The sequence below is a fragment of the Myotis davidii genome, unplaced genomic scaffold (assembly GCF_000327345.1).
Source record: "Myotis davidii unplaced genomic scaffold, ASM32734v1 scaffold284, whole genome shotgun sequence".
Classification (NCBI taxonomy): Eukaryota; Metazoa; Chordata; class Mammalia; order Chiroptera; family Vespertilionidae; genus Myotis; species Myotis davidii.
In genome coordinates this window covers 1952317-1971220 of record NW_006295261.1, presented here as the reverse complement: position 1 = coordinate 1971220, position 18904 = coordinate 1952317, and the positions used below count along the sequence as shown (strand labels likewise).

The window sequence follows — 18904 nt, the reverse complement described above, 5'->3', positions numbered from 1 at the left end:
GCGCCCCTACTCTGTGGACACGGCCCCCACAGCCCCCACGCGCCCGCGCCCAGGTAGGCGGGAGCCCGCCGGATACCGCCCTGGAGCCTGGAGTAATTTTTGTTGTTGAAACATAAATTGTCTAAATTCAGAATTGACATCTTTTACAAGACAGAGTTTGTTTTTATTTTGTCTCATTTCAGTGTATACATAGATCAGCGTTCAGTAACTACTAAATATTTTATCTTAATTGTACAGAAAAATATATTAATTTTTGAATAATTTACTCTTTATTAAGAATTGTAGTATTTTAGCTGAAGTGTACTGTATTTAAGAACAGACCAAATATTTTATTAGATTTCAGAGCCATATGCAAAAGAAAATAAATAATTATGGCTATAATTATGAATGTTTTATGTTACATATAATCCTGTTTCTATATTCAAAGAACAAGGAAGAGCAAATACCCTATTTTTCTGGGCTTGTTTGAGAGACATAATGTAAACTATTAATTTATTGCCCTAGCTCAGTGGTCGGCAAACCGCGGCTTGCGAACCACATGCGGCTCTTTGGCCCCTTGAGTGTGGCTCTTCCACAAAATACAACGTGCGGGTGCACGCGTATAGTGCGATTGAAACTTCGTGGCCCATGCGCAGAAGTCGTTTTTCGGCCTGGGCAAGTCTATTTTGAAGAAGTGGCATTAGAAGAAGGGGGGGTACGTTCGCTGAGTTCGACCCCTCAGATTGAGGACGTTTTTAGCAAAGGCCAGCTTAGGAGTACTCCCTAATTAAGTTAATAACAATGTACCTACCAATATAGTTTAAGTTTAAAAACTTTGGTTCTCAAAAGAAATTTCAATCGTTGTACTGTTGATATTTGGCTCTGTTGACTAATGAGTTTGCCAACCACTGCCCTAGCTGGTTTGGCTCAGAGGTTAGAGTTTCGGCCTGCGGACTGTAGGGTCCCAGGCTTGATTCTGGTCAAGGATGCATACTCAGATTTCAGGCTTGATTCCCCAGTAGGGGGTGTGTAAGAGGTAGCCTATCAATGATATCCTCTCTCTCTCTCTCTCTCTCTCTCTCTCTCTGAAATCAATAAAAGTATATTTTTAAAAAGAAAATGTTTTTTTTAAAAAATAATGTATTCAATCAGTGTTAATAAATTAACAGATTCAAGTTCCTCAACTATTTAATACCCACCTTCTTATATGCAGCTTTTCAATATATTTTATATGCAACAGATACTTTGATAATGATAATACCAAGATTCAAAAACTGTTTTTGCTTTGAATTAATGTGTATGTAGGCTATTCTCTGAATATCAGTGGATAAGTGACAGCACTTGAGTTTATTATAATGATGGCCTTTACGTCAAGTTATTCTAATGAACTTTTATGTTTTGTAGGTAAAGTGCTATCAAGTATGAGCTACATCTTTAAAATCACTTTATGTCATAGAAATGACAAAATTGGTTATAAAATAAAAACACTAACACAAGGAAAAATAAAAAAACAAAAATTCTTTTAGAGAGATTTTTCTTCATTGCCTGGATTAAAAAATCTTCACATTTTATGCATGGAGAATTTTGGATTGAAGATACCTTGTTTTTCTGGAGCAAGAGTGGGAAGTCTTTATTATTTTTAAAACATTTGTTAGTTATATAGTCAAGATTTAGATAACATTTCTTAAAATATAGATTATCTTCTTGAAATTCACAGGTAAATGAACAGTTTCTAGGACAACAGAAGCAATAATAAATTGGTGGGCAGGGGTGGATTGGGAGGATAGGGAATTGTTCAAGATCAAGAAGTCCAAATTCTGGAGTTACTGGATTCTCATTTTCTAAGTTATGTTTATGCTCAGAGACTGCTGATGCTCTATCAACAAAGTTTATGTAATAATCTAAATCGTTTTGTTATGTCGTCACCGCCAGATTTCATCTCAAGAATCCAGTTTCATTGCTCATCCATAAAAAGCGTCTGTTAAAGTTTTATCATGAGGTTGCAGCAATTCATTCACATTTCAGTCTTCACTTATAATTCTAGTTCTATTGCTGATTCTATCATGTCTACAGTCATCCCTGAGGCTTAGAATCAGCTTCTTCCAAACTCTTATTAATGTTGATATTTTGACCTTTCCTGTGAATCACGAATGTCATTAATGGCATTTAGAGTGGTGTAGCATTTACAGAGGTTTTCTATTTACTTTGCCCAGAATCATCAGAGGAGTCACTATGGAAGGCAGCTATAGCCATACAGAATGTATATCTTAAATAAGATTTGAAAGTCAGAGTTACTCCTCGAGTTACGGGTTTCCGAATTGATGTTTTGTTAGCAGGCTTGAAAATAACATCAATCTAAAAAAAGAAAAAAGAAAACAACATCAATCTTATTGTACTTCTCTGTCAGAACTCTTGAATGACCAGGTGCATTGTCAGTGAGCAGCAGTATTTTGAAAGGAGTTTTTTTCTGAGCAGAGGTCTCACCAGTTGACTTAGAAGTTTGAGTCAACCATGTTGTAAACATGTGCTGTAGAGAAACATCAATCAGCTGCCTCCTGCACATCTCCCACTGGGGATGTGCCCGCAACCCAGGCACATGCCCTTGACCGGAATCGAACCTGGGACCTTTCAGTCCGCAGGCTGACGCTCTATCCACTGAGCCAAACCGGTTTCGGCTCATTTTCTAAGTTATGTTTATGCTCAGAGACTGCTGATGCTCTATCAACAAAGTTTATGTAATAATCTAAATCGTTTTGTTATGTCGTCACCGCCAGATTTCATCTCAAGAATCCAGTTTCATTGCTCATCCATAAAAAGCGTCTGTTAAAGTTTTATCATGAGGTTGCAGCAATTCATTCACATTTCAGTCTTCACTTATAATTCTAGTTCTATTGCTGATTCTATCATGTCTACAGTCATCCCTGAGGCTTAGAATCAGCTTCTTCCAAACTCTTATTAATGTTGATATTTTGACCTTTCCTGTGAATCACGAATGTCATTAATGGCATTTAGAGTGGTGTAGCATTTACAGAGGTTTTCTATTTACTTTGCCCAGAATCATCAGAGGAGTCACTATGGAAGGCAGCTATAGCCATACAGAATGTATATCTTAAATAAGATTTGAAAGTCAGAGTTACTCCTCGAGTTACGGGTTTCCGAATTGATGTTTTGTTAGCAGGCTTGAAAATAACATCAATCTAAAAAAAGAAAAAAGAAAACAACATCAATCTTATTGTACTTCTCTGTCAGAACTCTTGAATGACCAGGTGCATTGTCAGTGAGCAGCAGTATTTTGAAAGGAGTTTTTTTCTGAGCAGAGGTCTCACCAGTTGACTTAGAAGTTTGAGTCAACCATGTTGTAAACATGTGCTGTTACCCAGGCTTTGGTTGTTCCATTGATAGAACATAGACAGAGTAGATTTCACCTAATTCTTAAGAATCTTGGGATTTTTAGAATAGTAAATGAGCATTGGTTTCTACTTAAAGTAACCAGCTGCATTAACTCCTAACAAGGGAGTCAACTTGTCATTTGAAGCTTTGAAGTCAAGCATTGACGTTTTCTTTCTAGCTATGAAAATTTTAGATGTCATCTTCTTCCAATATAAGGCTGTTTTATCTTCATTGAAAATCAGTTGTTTAGAGTAACAATCTTCAATAGCTAAATATTCTAGATATCTTGTTCCAACTTCTATTTATTTTTTGTTATTGTTTTGTGGGTTTTTTTGCTGCAACTTTTACATCAACACTTACTTTTTACCTTGTATTTTTATGTTCTTTCCTTCAACCTAATGGGCCATCCTGTGTTGGCTTCAAACTTTTCTTCTGTAGCTTCTTCACGTCTCTCAGTCTTCATAGAATTGAAGTGAGTTAGGCATTGCTGTGGATTAGGCTTGGCTTAAGGGAATGTTATGGCTGGTGTGATCTATCTAGACCACTATAACTTTCTCCATGTTGGCAATAAGGCTATTTCACTTTATTTGTGTGTTCACTGCAGTGAAGTTTTGATTTCCTTCAAGAACTTTTCCTTTGCATTCATAACTTGACTAACTCTTTGGCACAAGAGGGCTAGCTTTTGGCCTATCTTGGCTTTTTTTGACATGCCTTCCTCACTAAGCTTAATCATTTCTAGCTTTTGATCTACAGCGAGAGCTGTTGTGACTCTTTCTTTTCAGTTGAACACTTAGAGGCCATTGTAGGGTTATTAATAGGCCAAGTTTCATTGAGTAGGGAGTCCCAACGAGAGGTAGAGAGTGGACAATTGTCGGTGGAGGACTTATAACACACATGACATTTTTAAAAAAGATTTTTATTTTTAGGGAAAGTGAGAGGGGCAGAGAAAGAGAGAGAAACATTGATATGAAAGCAAAACATTGATTGGCTGCCTCCTGTACACGCGGGGGATTGAGCCTGCAACCTGAGCATGTACCCTGACCCAGAATCAAACTGGGAAACTTTCAGTGCATGGGATGATGCCCAAGCAACTAAGCCACACCAGCCAGGGCACATGTGACATTTATTGAATAAGTTCTCCCATTTATATGCAGTTTGTGGTATACCACAACAATTATAATTGTAATATCAAAGGTGACTTATCACAGATTATCATAATAAATGTAATAATAGTGGAAAGGTTTGAAATATGTGTGCGTCCACAGGGTGAGCTCTGTTCAGTTACAAGCCGGGCTGACGTCTGTGAGTGCAGCAGCGGTGGCGGGAGCCTCTCCCACTTCCTCAGCAGCACTAAGGATGCCCCACGGGGAGTGGGCCTAAGCTGTAAATCAGACATTCCCTGAGGGCTCCTGGGCTGCCAGAAGGATGTCTGACTGCCAGCTTATGTCTGATCCCCCAGGGAGTGGGCCTAAGCTGGTTGCTGGACATCCCCCAAAGGCTCCCAGACTCTGAGAACATGCAGGCCTGGCTGAGGGACCCCTCTGAGTGCATGAATTTTCATGCAGTGGGCCTCTAGTCCTATATAATAAAACCCTAATATGCAAATCGACTGAATAGTGGAATGACTGGTGGAATGACTGGTCACTATGACGTGCACTGGCCACCAGGGGGCAGATGCTCAATGCAGGAGCTGCCCCTGGTGGTCAGTGCGCTCCCACAAGGGGTGCTCAGCTCAGCCAGAAGCCAGGCTCATGCTGGCAAGTGCAGTGGCTGGGGCAGGAGCCTCTCCCACCTCCGCTGCAGATGGGTGGTAAGGAACAAGGGGTCCTGGACTGCAAGAGGGATATCTGACTGCCTGCAGGCAGACATCCCCCAAAGGATCCCGGACTGTGAGAGGGCGCAGGCCGGGCAGAGGGACCACACTTTTCCCCCAGTGTACCAATTGCATGCACCAGGCCTCTAGTATACATTCTAAGTTTCTCTTTAGCATTATTCTTTTACCACTCTCATTCAGGATTTTTTTCTCTGTAACCACTGTATTAGTATCTATTTAGTACTATTTTAAAATCTTGTTTGATATAGTTAGCTGTTTGCACTGAGAGTTGACTTTCTAGCCTATATTTGTGGAAAACATTGATTATAATAAAACTATTACATTTCCATCCTCTTTTGGCTATCTTACTGTTCTCACATAGTATGTAATTGGTGGTAAATTTTGGTAAATTGAATGAAATTTGTGTATATGATGTCCAGTCAATCAGAATATACTATATCTTTATTCTTTGAAATAAATGCCAGTTTACTATACTACAAAATGTTCTGCTCTTTTATAATGGCACTGATAATTTGTCTTTTGAAAAGGAGTTAGTTTGAAATGTAATGCTAATTAATATTTACTGTTAGTACAGATGGATATCCATGCATTTCCATATTTCTGTCTGTCTTTGTGTTTTGAGTATAGAAGTGTACCATTAATGGCACAAACAAATCCAGACTTGGTTTGTTTTATGTTTTTTGGGGGAAGAAAGTTTAAAAAAAAGATTTTAATTACTTTGTTAATCTAATAGTATTACTGTTAAAGAATAATTTTTTAAACAAAAGCAATCTCTGCAGTTAAACATCACCTTTAATCTTTAAAAACCAAAAGGATACAATATGCACTTAAATATAGAGGCTAGTGTAATCAATCTAAGAATAAGTCAATGAAGATAGCATTTTGCTTTAGCTGCTACCTATTGTACAATTTGTCTATATGTAATAAATATATCCTTGAATTTATTTTTTTGTAACTAACTATGTCTGCTCCAAATGCACTTTAGCCTTTCATAATCTGAAAGGGAAGGATCCCCTAACCACCTTTTATTACTCTAGAATTATATGAGTCCTCACAATGTGATGGGCATAGTTCGACTTGCTGGATATATATCAGTGAACCAAACAAGTTCCTGTTTCCATGAAGGTTAGAAAGGCAATAAATATATGTCATAAGTCATGTGTGATAAATTTGTGGAAAAATTATGCAGAATAAAAATCTAGAGATGACTTGAGAGACTTGCTTAGATTTCACAGAAAGCAGCTGAAGTAGTTTTGGTCTTCAGGTTAAAACAGTATCCTAGAAATTAGTTTTCTTCATTTATCTTAAACTGGGAGCGTGGAGATTGTAATAGATATTCAATTCTACATTTTTATCCTCATACCTTTCAAAAATCTCCATATATAGAATTTAATAGTCATTTAAGTGTACTGTTTTTTAAGTTACCACATTTTTCACATAGTATGAAAGCAACCTAAGAGTTATGGACTAAATTTTAAGACAGAAAGTATTTCTGTACTTAGTCTCTCTCATGAAGATATTGACATGCATTCTTCTTGGTAAATTTTTACCAAGCTTAGTTAAGGTACAACCTGGCAATAGGAGACGTTGTGTCTGAAAATCACTTTTGATTGAAATTTAATACCTCCTATAACTGAACTTTTAGCTTTCTGACTTTTCCTACAGTAAATCCTTATATTTGTCTACCAGTGACACATTCTTTTCTTCTCTTATGCAAATTAGTTAGTTCAGTAAAAAGCCTTTTATATTATTCTTTCTGCATGCAGTGTCTTCTTGGAACAATTTTAATACCTCTGACATGTACTTTTAATTTGGCATTAACCATGCACTACTCTTTAAGAACTTTGGTTTTCTAAAACTTTAAAAGATTGTTTTCGTGTTTCTTTTTCCATGTTTATTTCCTTTACTTTGTCTTCTCCCATTGGATTGAAAAGTTGTAATATTGTTTAACAGAAAATTTCATTGTGAAGCAACTTTTTCTTTAGAAACTCATTTTCTTAATGCTCTTAAGAGTATTGACTGGTTAGAGTTAACATACTGTGAAATTTTTCAAATATTTACTGAGATTATTTTCAGAGTGTTCTGTGTATTTGAAATATTAGAAATCTGAAATGTTATCTCATGTTAAACTGCATTTGTTTAGGAAATTTAGAGAGAAACATTATTTCCTCTAAATTTAAACTTTAGTATTAAATTTGTTGATTAAATATAGCAGTTATGCCTGTTTACAGTTACGACTTTCAAAGATGGAACAATACAGGGTTTCTGATGTTATGAAGGTTAAGAATATGTTTCTTAAGGTGCTTTTTTCTTCCTTATTCTGACATCTAGATACTAGGCATGAATGTAATTGTGTTCTAGGTTAGTAATTTTTTTAGTTATTGCAGTGTTAGGAGTACCTTAGATTTTTTGAAATAAAGTTTCCCTGATCATGTTAAATAGTGATGTTTTATCATAAGATAAGAAAGTATATTGTAGTACCTATTTGTAAGTAGCACTATGACAAAGGATGTCAAAACAAACTTTTCCCTGAGTCTTAAGAGTTTGTTATTTTGTAATTCTTTAATTTGTATTACTATCATTATATTCTTCACTGCCATGTACTCACAGTTTTCAAAAAGCCAGTTTCACCTTAAGAATAATCTTGAGCCCTAGCCTATTTGCTCAGTGGTTAAAGGGTCATGGGTTCATTTCCAGTCATGGGTACATACCTTGGTTGCTGGCTGGATCCCAGGCCCCAGGTCAGTGTGTGTGGAGGAGGCAGCCATTCGATGTATCTCTCTCACATCTGTTTCTTTCTCTCCCCCCCGCCCCCATTCTCTCTAAAAACCAATGGGGAAAAAAAAAATCCTCAGGTGAGGATTAACAACAACAACAACAACAAAATCTTGAAGCAATAAATATTTATTTTATGAAATCTCCACTTTTGAATACATCCTTTTAATATTGTGTGTGACAAAATGGGAAATACACATAAAGCACTTGTGTGTATTTTAGGTGTCAGGTAATGACACCTTTTGGCTCCTTTTTTTCATGAAATGCCATTTTTGCTAGAAAAATATAATTGACAGACACATTACACTGATCAAATTGGGATATTTGGCAAAAGTTCTTGGAAATAATAGGAGTGAGCCTGTTACTCTAAGGAAAATGGTTGGTGGTTATTTTTTTGCCAATGATAAAAGTAAGTTTTCAAGTACAAATTAGAATTTTGGAAATTTATTTGCCTGAGCTTAAAAGCTTTCTAGAACTTAAAAACTTTTCTGATGAAATTAATGGCGATGTTAATGAATGTGGCTTTTTTTTTAATATTGTAGTTTAATTTTTAATATGGTAAATGTTAATAAATTTAACCTTTATATGAAGTAGTACTTTATATGTGTAGTACTTTATATGTGTAGTAAAGGAGTCCTGATGGCAAAAAATCTAAGAACAGCTGATACAGATTCTCTGCCTAAGTCAAAGGTTTCACAGTGTAACCTTATAACCTCCTCCTGTCCGACCCTCATCCCACCAAATTAAAATAGAAAAGAATACTACGATTTCTGTAAAAAAAAAATTAAATTGCATGGGAATATATTTTAAAATTATTTTACCAATGTAATTTTCTCCTTTAGTTATACAGTGGGCTTATATAACCCCATTGAATTTACTTAGGATTGCAATGAATTTATTATTGTTGATCTTTACATTAAAATATTTTTTTCTCTCCTCTTCCTTTTTCTTCTGTTTATTTCTCCTCTCATTTTCCTCTTCTCCTTTCATTCCTTCCTTCCTTTCTGTTTGTATTTGTTTTCTAGGTGGAGTCTTTCATTTTGGATCAGGATGACTTGGAAAATCCAATGCTGGAAACGGCTTCCAAATTGCTCTTGTCAGGTACTGCTGATGGTGCAGACCTCAGGACAGTAGATCCAGAAACACAAGCTAGACTGGAAGCTTTACTAGAAGCTGCAGGTAAGTCCGCAAAGTCCACATACGTAATATGTCTACCTAATTAAAGTTACAATACATCTAAAATATTTCTGTCATTATCAATGTATGACCTTGGATATTTAGTATAATACTGTTCATAAAGGTTAATGTATCATTTTTTAGAGAATTACATGGAACATTTCATTAAAGAATATTTTTATTACCAGAGTAAAATATAAGGTTGTTGTCAACCTTTTTATAAAGAGGGACTTCTTATACAGTCGATTTTCATTAGTCCTAAATTCCATATTTGTGAATTTGCCTACTTGATAAAATGTATTTGTACCCCAAAATTAGTACTCACAGCACTTTCTCAGTCTTTCATAGAAATGCACAGAATGGTGAAAAATTTGAGTCGTCCTACACACATGTTCCCCGCTGAGGTGGAATAAGGTGATGTTCTGCCTTCTTGTTTCAGCTTTCATACTGTAAACAAGTGTCCTTTTCACAATCTACTTAGTGCCACGTTTTTCAAATTTGTGTGCCTTTCGTTGGTAATTTCACTGTTTAAAATGGCCCCAAAGTATAATGCTGAAATGCTGCCTAGTGTTTCTAAATGTGAGCAGGCTGTGATGTGCCTTAGGAAAAATACATGTTAGATAAGCTTCTTTCATGCATGAGTTATAGTACTATTAGTCATGAGTTTAATGTTAATGAATCAACTATATATTAAATAAGGTTGTCTTTAAATAAAAACACACATAAAACAAACATATATTGACTAGTTATTGCAAATGTTGTGATCAGAGGCTTGAAGGAACCTAGTCCCGTTTTCCTGCAGAAGCAGTAGTTCAGTAGATCAGTATTCATGAATTCAGGGTTCCCAGGAACTCTACAGAACATAAATACCATGAATAACGAGAATCGACTGTATATAATTCCCCCCACTTTTTTGTCAGGGACTGTCTCTTAAAACCCTATAAAGTGAATTATTATTTTTGTAAAGTGGATCATCATTATATTGTTCCTATAGGATATTATATGACATAATAAAAGGTTTATATATATATATATATATATATAGTCTTAACTATAAGGGAATAGTAACTCTTGATTATTTAAATAGTTGTACTGTGTTCATGGTTTGAGCACCTCTCTGTGCTATATATTGTATATGCAGTGCATGTAAACTGCTACTTAATTATAGAATAAAACTAACCTACTGTTTGATAATCCTTGAGTAAATATCTTTTAACACAGCATCTAATATTTGAAGGACTCATAGTTAAGTTTGCTTTCTATCCTGGGTAAAATTCTAGAATGCATTATTAAAAGATTCTTAGCCAGATACAGATGAAAACATAGTAAGGGCACATGAAAGGTCCTGTCCCTGAGTATAGACACCTCTTTGTTACAGTGTAGTAGAGATAAAATTTAGCATTTGCTAGAAATTGATGTTGCTGTGGAAGTTTGTGTGAGGGAAATGGGGATTGTCAAATAATTTGAAAACATGTCGTAAGAGGAACAGGGATTGTTTCTCCTGAAGGTGAGAAAACTCAGGTTGAATACAAGAGGGATGTTTGTTTTTTGGGGCTCCAAGAGGCAAAATCAGGTACAAAGATGTTGCTACATGAAAGTTGATTGCAGCCAAAAGGAGTTAGTTTTGGAGGTAGAGTTCCATTTTATTTTCCTTATAGAAGGTAACAAGCTAGCCTGCCCTCTCCCTCTCTTCTTTTCTCTCACTTCTCTCCTTCCTCATTTATCTCCTTCCCTTTTTAAATGAAAAATCTCATATGCAAACCCAGAAAGAATAGGTTAGTGAATCCTTGGCATATCCATCACCCAGCTTCCACAGCCATCGATGTATGGACACATTTTAAAATATATTTTTATTGATTTTAGAGAAGAAGGGAGAGAGAGAAATATCAATGATGAGGGGGAATCATTGATTGGCTGCCTCATGCACACCCCCTACTAGTTATTGAGCCCACAACCTTAACGTGCTGCCTGACCAAGAATCAAATCATGACCTTCTAGTTCATAGGTTGATAATCACCTGCTGAGCTGTATGGACACTTTTGTTTCATCTTTACACATAACCACCTCGCTGATTCCCCACCCCACATGTTAATTTAAAAGCAAATCTAAGCATCATATTATTTCATATATAAATAATTCAGTATATGCTTCTAAATTAAGAACTTTAAAAAAGAGAAATAAGCCCAGCTGGTATGGCTCAGTGGTTGAGCATCGACCTATGAACCAGGAGGCCACAGTTCAATTCCCTGTCAGGGCACATGCCCGGGTTGTGGGCTCTATCCCGAGTGTGGGGCATGCAGGAGGCAACTGATCAGTGATTCACTCTCATCATTGATGTTTCTGTCTCTCCTTCTCCCTTCCTCTCTGAAATCAATAAAAATGTCTTAAAAAGAGAGGGAAATAAAACCATAATACCATTGCATATGTAAGGAAAAATTAATAGTAATTCCTTAATATTGCCAGATATCCTGTCAGTGTTCAGAAATTATTTTTTATGTTAATAATTTTTTTGTGTCTTAGTCATAACAGTTCCTCTTTCTTCTTTTTTTTTTGTTAATCCTCACTTGAGGATATTTTTTCTATTGAATTTTTTAAGGAGAGTGGAAGGGAGGAGAGGAGGGGAAGAGAGAAACATTGGTAATCGATATGAGAGAGACATATTGATTGCTTGCCTCCTGCACACTGCCCGACCAGGGCTGGTGATTGAACCTGCAACCAATTTACATCCCCTTGCCCAGGAATTAAACCTGCTGTTCATGGGTCAACACTCTAACTATTGAGCAACACCATCCAGGGCTTTTTATCCTACTTTTTATTTTTATTTTTTTATTGATTTCAGAGAGGAAGGGAGAGGGAGAGAGAGCTAGAAACATCATTGATGGAAGAGAATCGTTGATCAGCTGCTTCCTGCACATCCCCCACTGGGGATCGGGCTGCAACCTGGACATATGCCCTTGCCAGAAATTGAACTGTGACCTCCTGGTTCATAGGTCAACACTCAACCACTGAACCATGCCAGCTGGGCTCCTACTTATTTTTGAAGAAATGAGTCATTTGTTTCACTCTATGGATTTTCCCAGTTGTACCATTGTGTTGTCATTTCCTGAATCAGAATTCAGATCCAGATATTTGACCAGATTTCTGTTCATTTGGCAAGATTAGTTATTCCTGGTGTTTATGTTTCATTATGTATCACATAGGTACTTTGGTTGTTTCTCTTTTAATGATGTTGAGATTGATTACAGTTTAGGCATCTTGAGAAAAGTTTTTGAGACTTTATCCAAAATGCCTTTTACACTATCTTAGTTGATAGTTTGACTAGGCATAGAAGGCTAGTTTAAAAATCACCTTTTTAAAAATTTTTGAAGTTACTGCTTCATTGTCTTCTATTGCAATTCAGAAGTTAGATGCCACACTTATTTAGGATATTCTCCTAACTCTGCTATTTTTCCTTACTCTTTCTTCTCCAAAGCATTACAGGTTTTGGCATTTTAAGGTTTTGATCTTATTTTGAATTTTTTTTGCTGTCTTTCACATTTAAGATTTCAAATGCCTGATGAATCCTGTGTTTTGTTTGTAGTTAGTAGCTATGCCATTAAAAGATAAATTCAAAGGTGTACATTAATATGTTGTCAACTGGTGAGTTTTATTACATATTATATGTCATATATGTAATATAACTAATTTCCTATTGCAGCATAACAATTTACAATAAACATAGCAATGTGACACAATACCCATTTACTATCTTTTAATTTCTGTAGATGAGACATCAGGGCACACAGTGGGGCTAGATTGTCTCGCTTAGGTTCTCATGGACTGAAGTTAAGATGTCACCTAGTTGACTAGGCTGTAGGAAAAAGTCTGCTTCCAAGTTTATTGTTGTTGATAGTAGAATTCAGTCCCTTGGAGTTTTAGGACTTAGGTTCCAGTTTCCTCATGGACTATTAGCTGGGGCTGTTCTCACTTCCTTAGGTTGCCCACATTTTTTTACATGTAGTATCCTCTATCTTTGACTTCTCGTGCTTTGCACCTCTGACATACTTCCTTTTCTCCATTCTAATCAGCCAATCTTGTTACGGGTCGTGTGATGAGGTCAGGCCCACCAAGATAATCTCCCTGTCTTCAAGTCTTCTGGGTGATATAACATAACCCTAACCCTAAAACCCTTCTGCTATGAGAAACCTGCACAAATATGTTCGTTATTTCTGGATGAGTGGTCTTTTTGGTTTATATCTTAGTCAAATAGTTTGTTTTAAAACCTATAGTAATGTTTCTTAAACTATAATGTGCATCTAAATCACTTGGGGATCTTTTTTTAAAAAATGCAGTTCTTGTACCAGTAATTCTTAGGGCTTGAGATTCTGCATTTCTAGCAAGCTCCCAAGTGATAGCAGTGCTTCCAGTCCATGTACCACATGTTGAGTAATGGGGCGGTTCTATAATGTCCATCATAATGTCAGATGTTTATCTTAAAATGAGAGTAAAGGTCCTTAATCCTGCCTGTGTATCAGAATTTTCTTAGAGCTTTTAAAGTATGTAGACGCCCTTGCCCCACTTCCTAATGAATTTCATCTTTAGATATCGGAGAGCTCAGCATCTGTATTTTGGTAAAGCTTTGTTCCCTGATGGGCAATATGGATTAAGCACTACTAAGTTAGAATAATAAAGGTTAGAAATAAGCTCTCTTTATAATGATATCTGGAAAATAACAAGTTATATTTTGTGGAAATGGTTATTAACCATTTCTGCTTTTGAAATTTTTTTTGTTATTCTGAATTTTGAAAATATGGTACATTTAGATAGGATTTTGAGTATAATAAGTTGCAATCCTAATTTGAAATAAATAGGCATTCAGATATAGTTTATTATAGCCCATAATGTTTTATTAGGCCATTTTTGGTGACAAGTGATAGTAGCCCAACTAAATATCTACAATAATAAAAGCATAATATGCTGATAAACCAGACAGCCAAACACCTTCTGGACGTCCTTCCGAACTAAGCCGGGGCTGCGAGGGCAAAGCCAAGCCCCCGCAGTTGTGAGGGCCAAGCCCCTTGCATGAATTTCATGCATCAGGCCTCTAGTTCTTAAATAAAACTGGGCATTTACCAAAAGTATGGGTTTGGTGCTGGCTTCTGGCACCATTGGTGTCAATGAGTCAAAATAACTTTATCAGAACTCTGTCTCCTTTCTTATTACTCTATTCTTTTCTTCTCTTTGTTGACTTATTTTTGGGTAGTCTTTTTCATTTGTGGTGCGAAAAGTGACCAAATAATTCAAGACTCTCATCCTAGCAATTTAACATCCTTTGAACATAGGTTGTTTAATTATCTCAGTATAGCCAAACACCCATTTCTGGCACAGGAGAATCCCAGGGTTAAGCAGTTGCAGATCACTTGGAAGGAATAAGATTATCAGAGAATTGGAGAGAGTGATTTTCCAAAAGATTCAGGGCAGAGAATGTGTACTTATAATGTACCATTTGTAGGTTATTTGATAACATATATAGAGTTAAATAACTTGAATTTTGCTTTATTTCTTCTTTTGGTGCATTCATTTTGGTGTGACAATAATATATAGGAATAGGCAAATTATCTACGGCTGATGGTAAAGCCTTTGCAGATCCTGAAGTGCTTAGGAGGTTGACATCATCTGTTAGTTGTGCGTTGGATGAAGCTGCTGCTGCACTTACCCGTATGAGAGCTGAAAGCACAGCAAATGCAGGGCAGTCGGACAAGTAAGTACATTTTCATTGTAATATAAAAACATTTTCTTAAAAATAATAAATTAATTAACATTTATTTTGTTCCTGGAACTATACCAGACATTTTACATGTGTTATCTTGTTAATACTAACAAAAAGTATTAATCATGGGTTTTGTTTTTATACCCACTTTACTCATGAAAAGCTTAAGAGAAGTGAATAACTTAAGTTTAAATAGGTGACAAGTGGCAGCGCTGGGTCACCAGTGTCTGCCTGTCTGCAAAGCTGACTTCTTAGCTAATACATTATAAAAGGTATTTTGCTGATTTAGGTTTTCTTTTCTTTTAATGTTTTGGTGACAAAGAAGTAAATGCTTTCTAATTAGTCATGCCATTTTCCAGTTCATGTATATAGTTCTGTTTTAAAGGGCATGGTTTTTATTTGTTTTATAAATGTACAAAAAAATATCATAGATCTAGTTCCATTACTTGAATGTAACACTTATATTCAAGCACATTGAAGCATGTACATTTATTTTTGTATGTTCTACAATTCCTTTTATATAGTACTAGAGGCCCGGTGCATGAAATTCAAGCACAGGTTATGAGAGGGTCCCTCAGCCTGGCCTGCACCCTCTCCAATCTTGGACCCCTTGGGGGATGTCTGAGTGCCAGTTTAGGCCTGACTGTGGGATCGGGCCTAAACTAGCAGTCGGACAATCCTCTCGCAATCCAGGACCGCTGGCTCCTAATCGCTCACCTGCCTGCCTGCCTGATTGCCCTAACTGCTCCCCTTGTCGGCCTGATCCCTAACTGCTCTCTCCTGTTGGTCTGATCCCCCTAACTGCTCTCTCCTGCTGGCCTGATCGCCCCTAACTGCCTCTGCCTCGGCCCCACCATGGCTTTGTCCAAAAGGACATCCAGAAGGTCGCCCGGAAGATGTCCAGTCTAATTAGCATATTACCCTTTTACTGGTATAGATGGTAAGGGCTCATTCACTAAATATTTTGTGACTTAGCTTTTTAAAATTTTTCTGATGATGCTATGCAATAAAAATCACATTATCTCATATATGAAAGTAATTATGTACATAGTAGTGTGAAAAGTGGATGTAAGCCTTAATCGTTTTGGCTCAGTGAATAGAGCGTTAGCCTGCAGACTGGAGGGTCCCAGGTTTGATTCCGTTTTTTAAATAGTTGCTTCTCCCTTCAAACTATAGTTTATTTTTCCCATTACATAGCTTCATCTTTATTTTTATTGATTTTAGAGAAGAAAGGAGAGGGAGAGAGAGATATAAACATCAGTGATGAGGCAAACAATCATTGATTGGTTGCCTCACGCATGCCCCCTACCTGGGATGGAGCCTGCAGCCAAGGCATGTGCCCTGACTGGGAATCAAGCCTCTGACCTCTTGGTTCATAGGTCAATGCTCAACCATTGAGCCATGCCAACCGGGCTGTATAATAGTTTTCTTAGGCATCTACTTCTAAGAATGTGAAAGAAGTTATATAGTATTACCTAGCGTATGAATTTGCTATTTCTATTTACTCTGTATTGTCTTTATTTATGTAGATTTTTGTGTTCTTATTAATTTACTTTACCAATCTTCTCATATATTGATTCTTTTTTAGGTATTCTCAGATTCTGTTCCTTAGTTAACAGTTCAGTTTTTCTGGCCTACAATATTATTGATCTCCATATATTTAAAAAAAATTTTTTTTACTTTATTGATTTTCAGAGGGAGAGGAAGAGAAAGGCAGAGATAGAAACATTGATTAGCTGCCTCCTGTACATCCCTTACTGGGGATTGAGCCTGCAACCTGGCCATGCGCCCTGACCAGAAATAGAACCGGTGACCTCTTGATTCATGCTCAACCACTGAGCCACTCCGGCTGGGCAATCTCTAGATATATAATGTGATACCTGCTGAGACTGGCAAGAAAGAAAATGAGAAAATTATAAAACACGTTGAAAAGAAAATTAAAAACACCTTAATGTCAATTCAAACTGGAAATAAAATAGAAAAAAACAATCATAGATTTTTTGGGGGCATTGAAAATACTAGAAGTTATCAACAAAGCAATAGAACATGTTTGTGACAGTCATATTTATTCAGCAAGGCTTGAGAAATATAGTGGAGTACAGTGAGTGCTACATTCCAGATTTTACCTTAGGTAAGTGCAGTATCATGTGCCAGATTTAGCATGCCCTTTGTCATGAGTTCTTAAATTCAACTGTTGCTAGAGTAGTTCTTATAAGGTTGTTTTAAAGCTAGCATACACATGTGGAAATTGAATGAAAGTCTAAATGGGAAGGTATAGAGTGGTGTGTGCCTGATGAGGGCAGAGAATAAGAGACCACTTCAAAGAGTGAAATGTAGGGTATGTTTTTATACAGGAAGTGTCTTGTGAGAAAGATATGTTCTAAACTTGTTTAAAGATGACAGAGAACACTGACAGTTTAGGAACAGTCAGTATCCTATAGAATGAAAAATAAGAGATATGCTTATTAACTGCTGTTTCAGACCGACTTTGGTAAGGAAACAATACAATTAACAAGTAGGTAAAATGTATAGTATGACACACAATGAATGGTAAGAATTATGGGTAGAAAATTGAGTGGGGAAGTACTAGGGCAGTGATTGGCGTTGGAGGTCACATTGCATTTTTTATGGTGAGAGAACCTCACTTAAAAGGCGGCCTTTTTAGTGAAAATCTGAAATAGTCAAGGGAATGACTGAGCAGTGTTTGAGAGAGGCGCTGTCTTGGTAAAAGGAGCTTAATTAGCATTTTTTTACATAAAAAGCAGGGAAATCAATGTGGCTAAAGTGGAAAGAGCAAGAATGAGTATAGTAAGTAATGAAACAAGAAGATAAAAAGGAAGAGTGTGGGATGCTACCACTGGATAGATCTTGTATAGATTTTGGCCTATATTGTGAGATTAGAGCAGGAGTGACATGATCTACTTTTCTTTAAACAAGATCTCTGGCTTTCTCATTCAAAAGAACCTGAAGGAGCTCAGAGCACATACCTGGGTTGCAGGTGGGGTTTGGGCATGTACAGAAGGCAACTGATAGATTAGTAGATGATCTTTCTCTTGCATCAATGTTTCTCTCACTAAGTCTGTCTTCAGGTGATTAAAAAAAAATAAATTCCAGTTCCTGAACAAAATGAAGTGTAATTATAAATTGTATTTTATTCATGTGATATTCTGTAGAGTTTTATGTCTTAAAATTTTGGTTTCTTTACACTTACAGTAAATTGGACTTTATCTATAATAATAAAAGCATAATATGCTTATTAGACTGGACAGCCGGACGAAACCGCCGTGGCGGGGGCCAAGGCAGAGGTGGTTAGGGGTGATCAGGCAGACAGGCGAGCAGTTAGGGGTGATCAGGCAGGCAGGCAGAGTGGTTAGGGGCAATCAGGCAGGCAGGCAGGCTAGTGGTTAGGAGCAAGCGGTCCCAGATTGCGAGAGGGATTTCTAACTGGCAGTTTAGGCCCGATCCCAATCGGGCCTAAACTGCCAGTCGGACATCCCCTGAGGGGTTTCGGATTGCGAGAGGGTGCAGGTCGGGCTGAGGGAACATTCTCTACCCCCCAACCCCCGCACAAATTTCATGCACCGGGCTCTAGTTTTTATATAACAGATAACATAATGTTAAAAAATTGAATACAGCCCTAACTGGTTTGGCTCAGTGGATAGAGCATTGGCCTGTGGACCGAACTGTCCCAGGTTTGTTTCCGGTCAAGGACCTGTACCTTGATTGCGGGCACATCCCCAGTAGGAGGTGTGCAGGAGGCAGCTGATCGATGTTTCTCTCTCATCGATGTTTCTAAGTCTCTCCCCCTCTCCCTTCCTCTCTGTAAAAAACTAATAAAAAATATATTTTTTAAAAATTTGAATTCATTGACTTATATTGAGATTAAAAAACTCAATGAACTGAATTATTTCCAGTTTTTTTCCTATAGATCCTATTGAAATAATTATTCTAGCTTAACACTAAGACTGTACAGTGTTTTATAATATATTGTGATATTGCAA

At 36.8% G+C, this 18904-nt stretch overlaps 1 protein-coding gene across 6 annotated transcripts in view; it reads left to right on the top strand.

Moving 5' to 3' along the window:
• ANKRD17 (ankyrin repeat domain 17) overlaps window positions 1-18904 on the top strand; it is a 170723-nt gene that overhangs the window by 60395 nt on the left and 91424 nt on the right. For 5 of the 6 annotated variants that reach the window (XM_015567935.1, XM_015567934.1, XM_015567936.1 and 2 more), the window contains exons 2-3: window positions 9004-9157; window positions 14738-14894. In XM_015567935.1, the coding sequence (XP_015423421.1) occupies window positions 9004-9157; window positions 14738-14894 (311 nt within the window). Of the gene's footprint in view, window positions 1-9003; window positions 9158-9492; window positions 9569-14737; window positions 14895-18904 lie in introns of those variants that run through there. The other variant, XM_015567937.1, reaches the window with a different exon arrangement.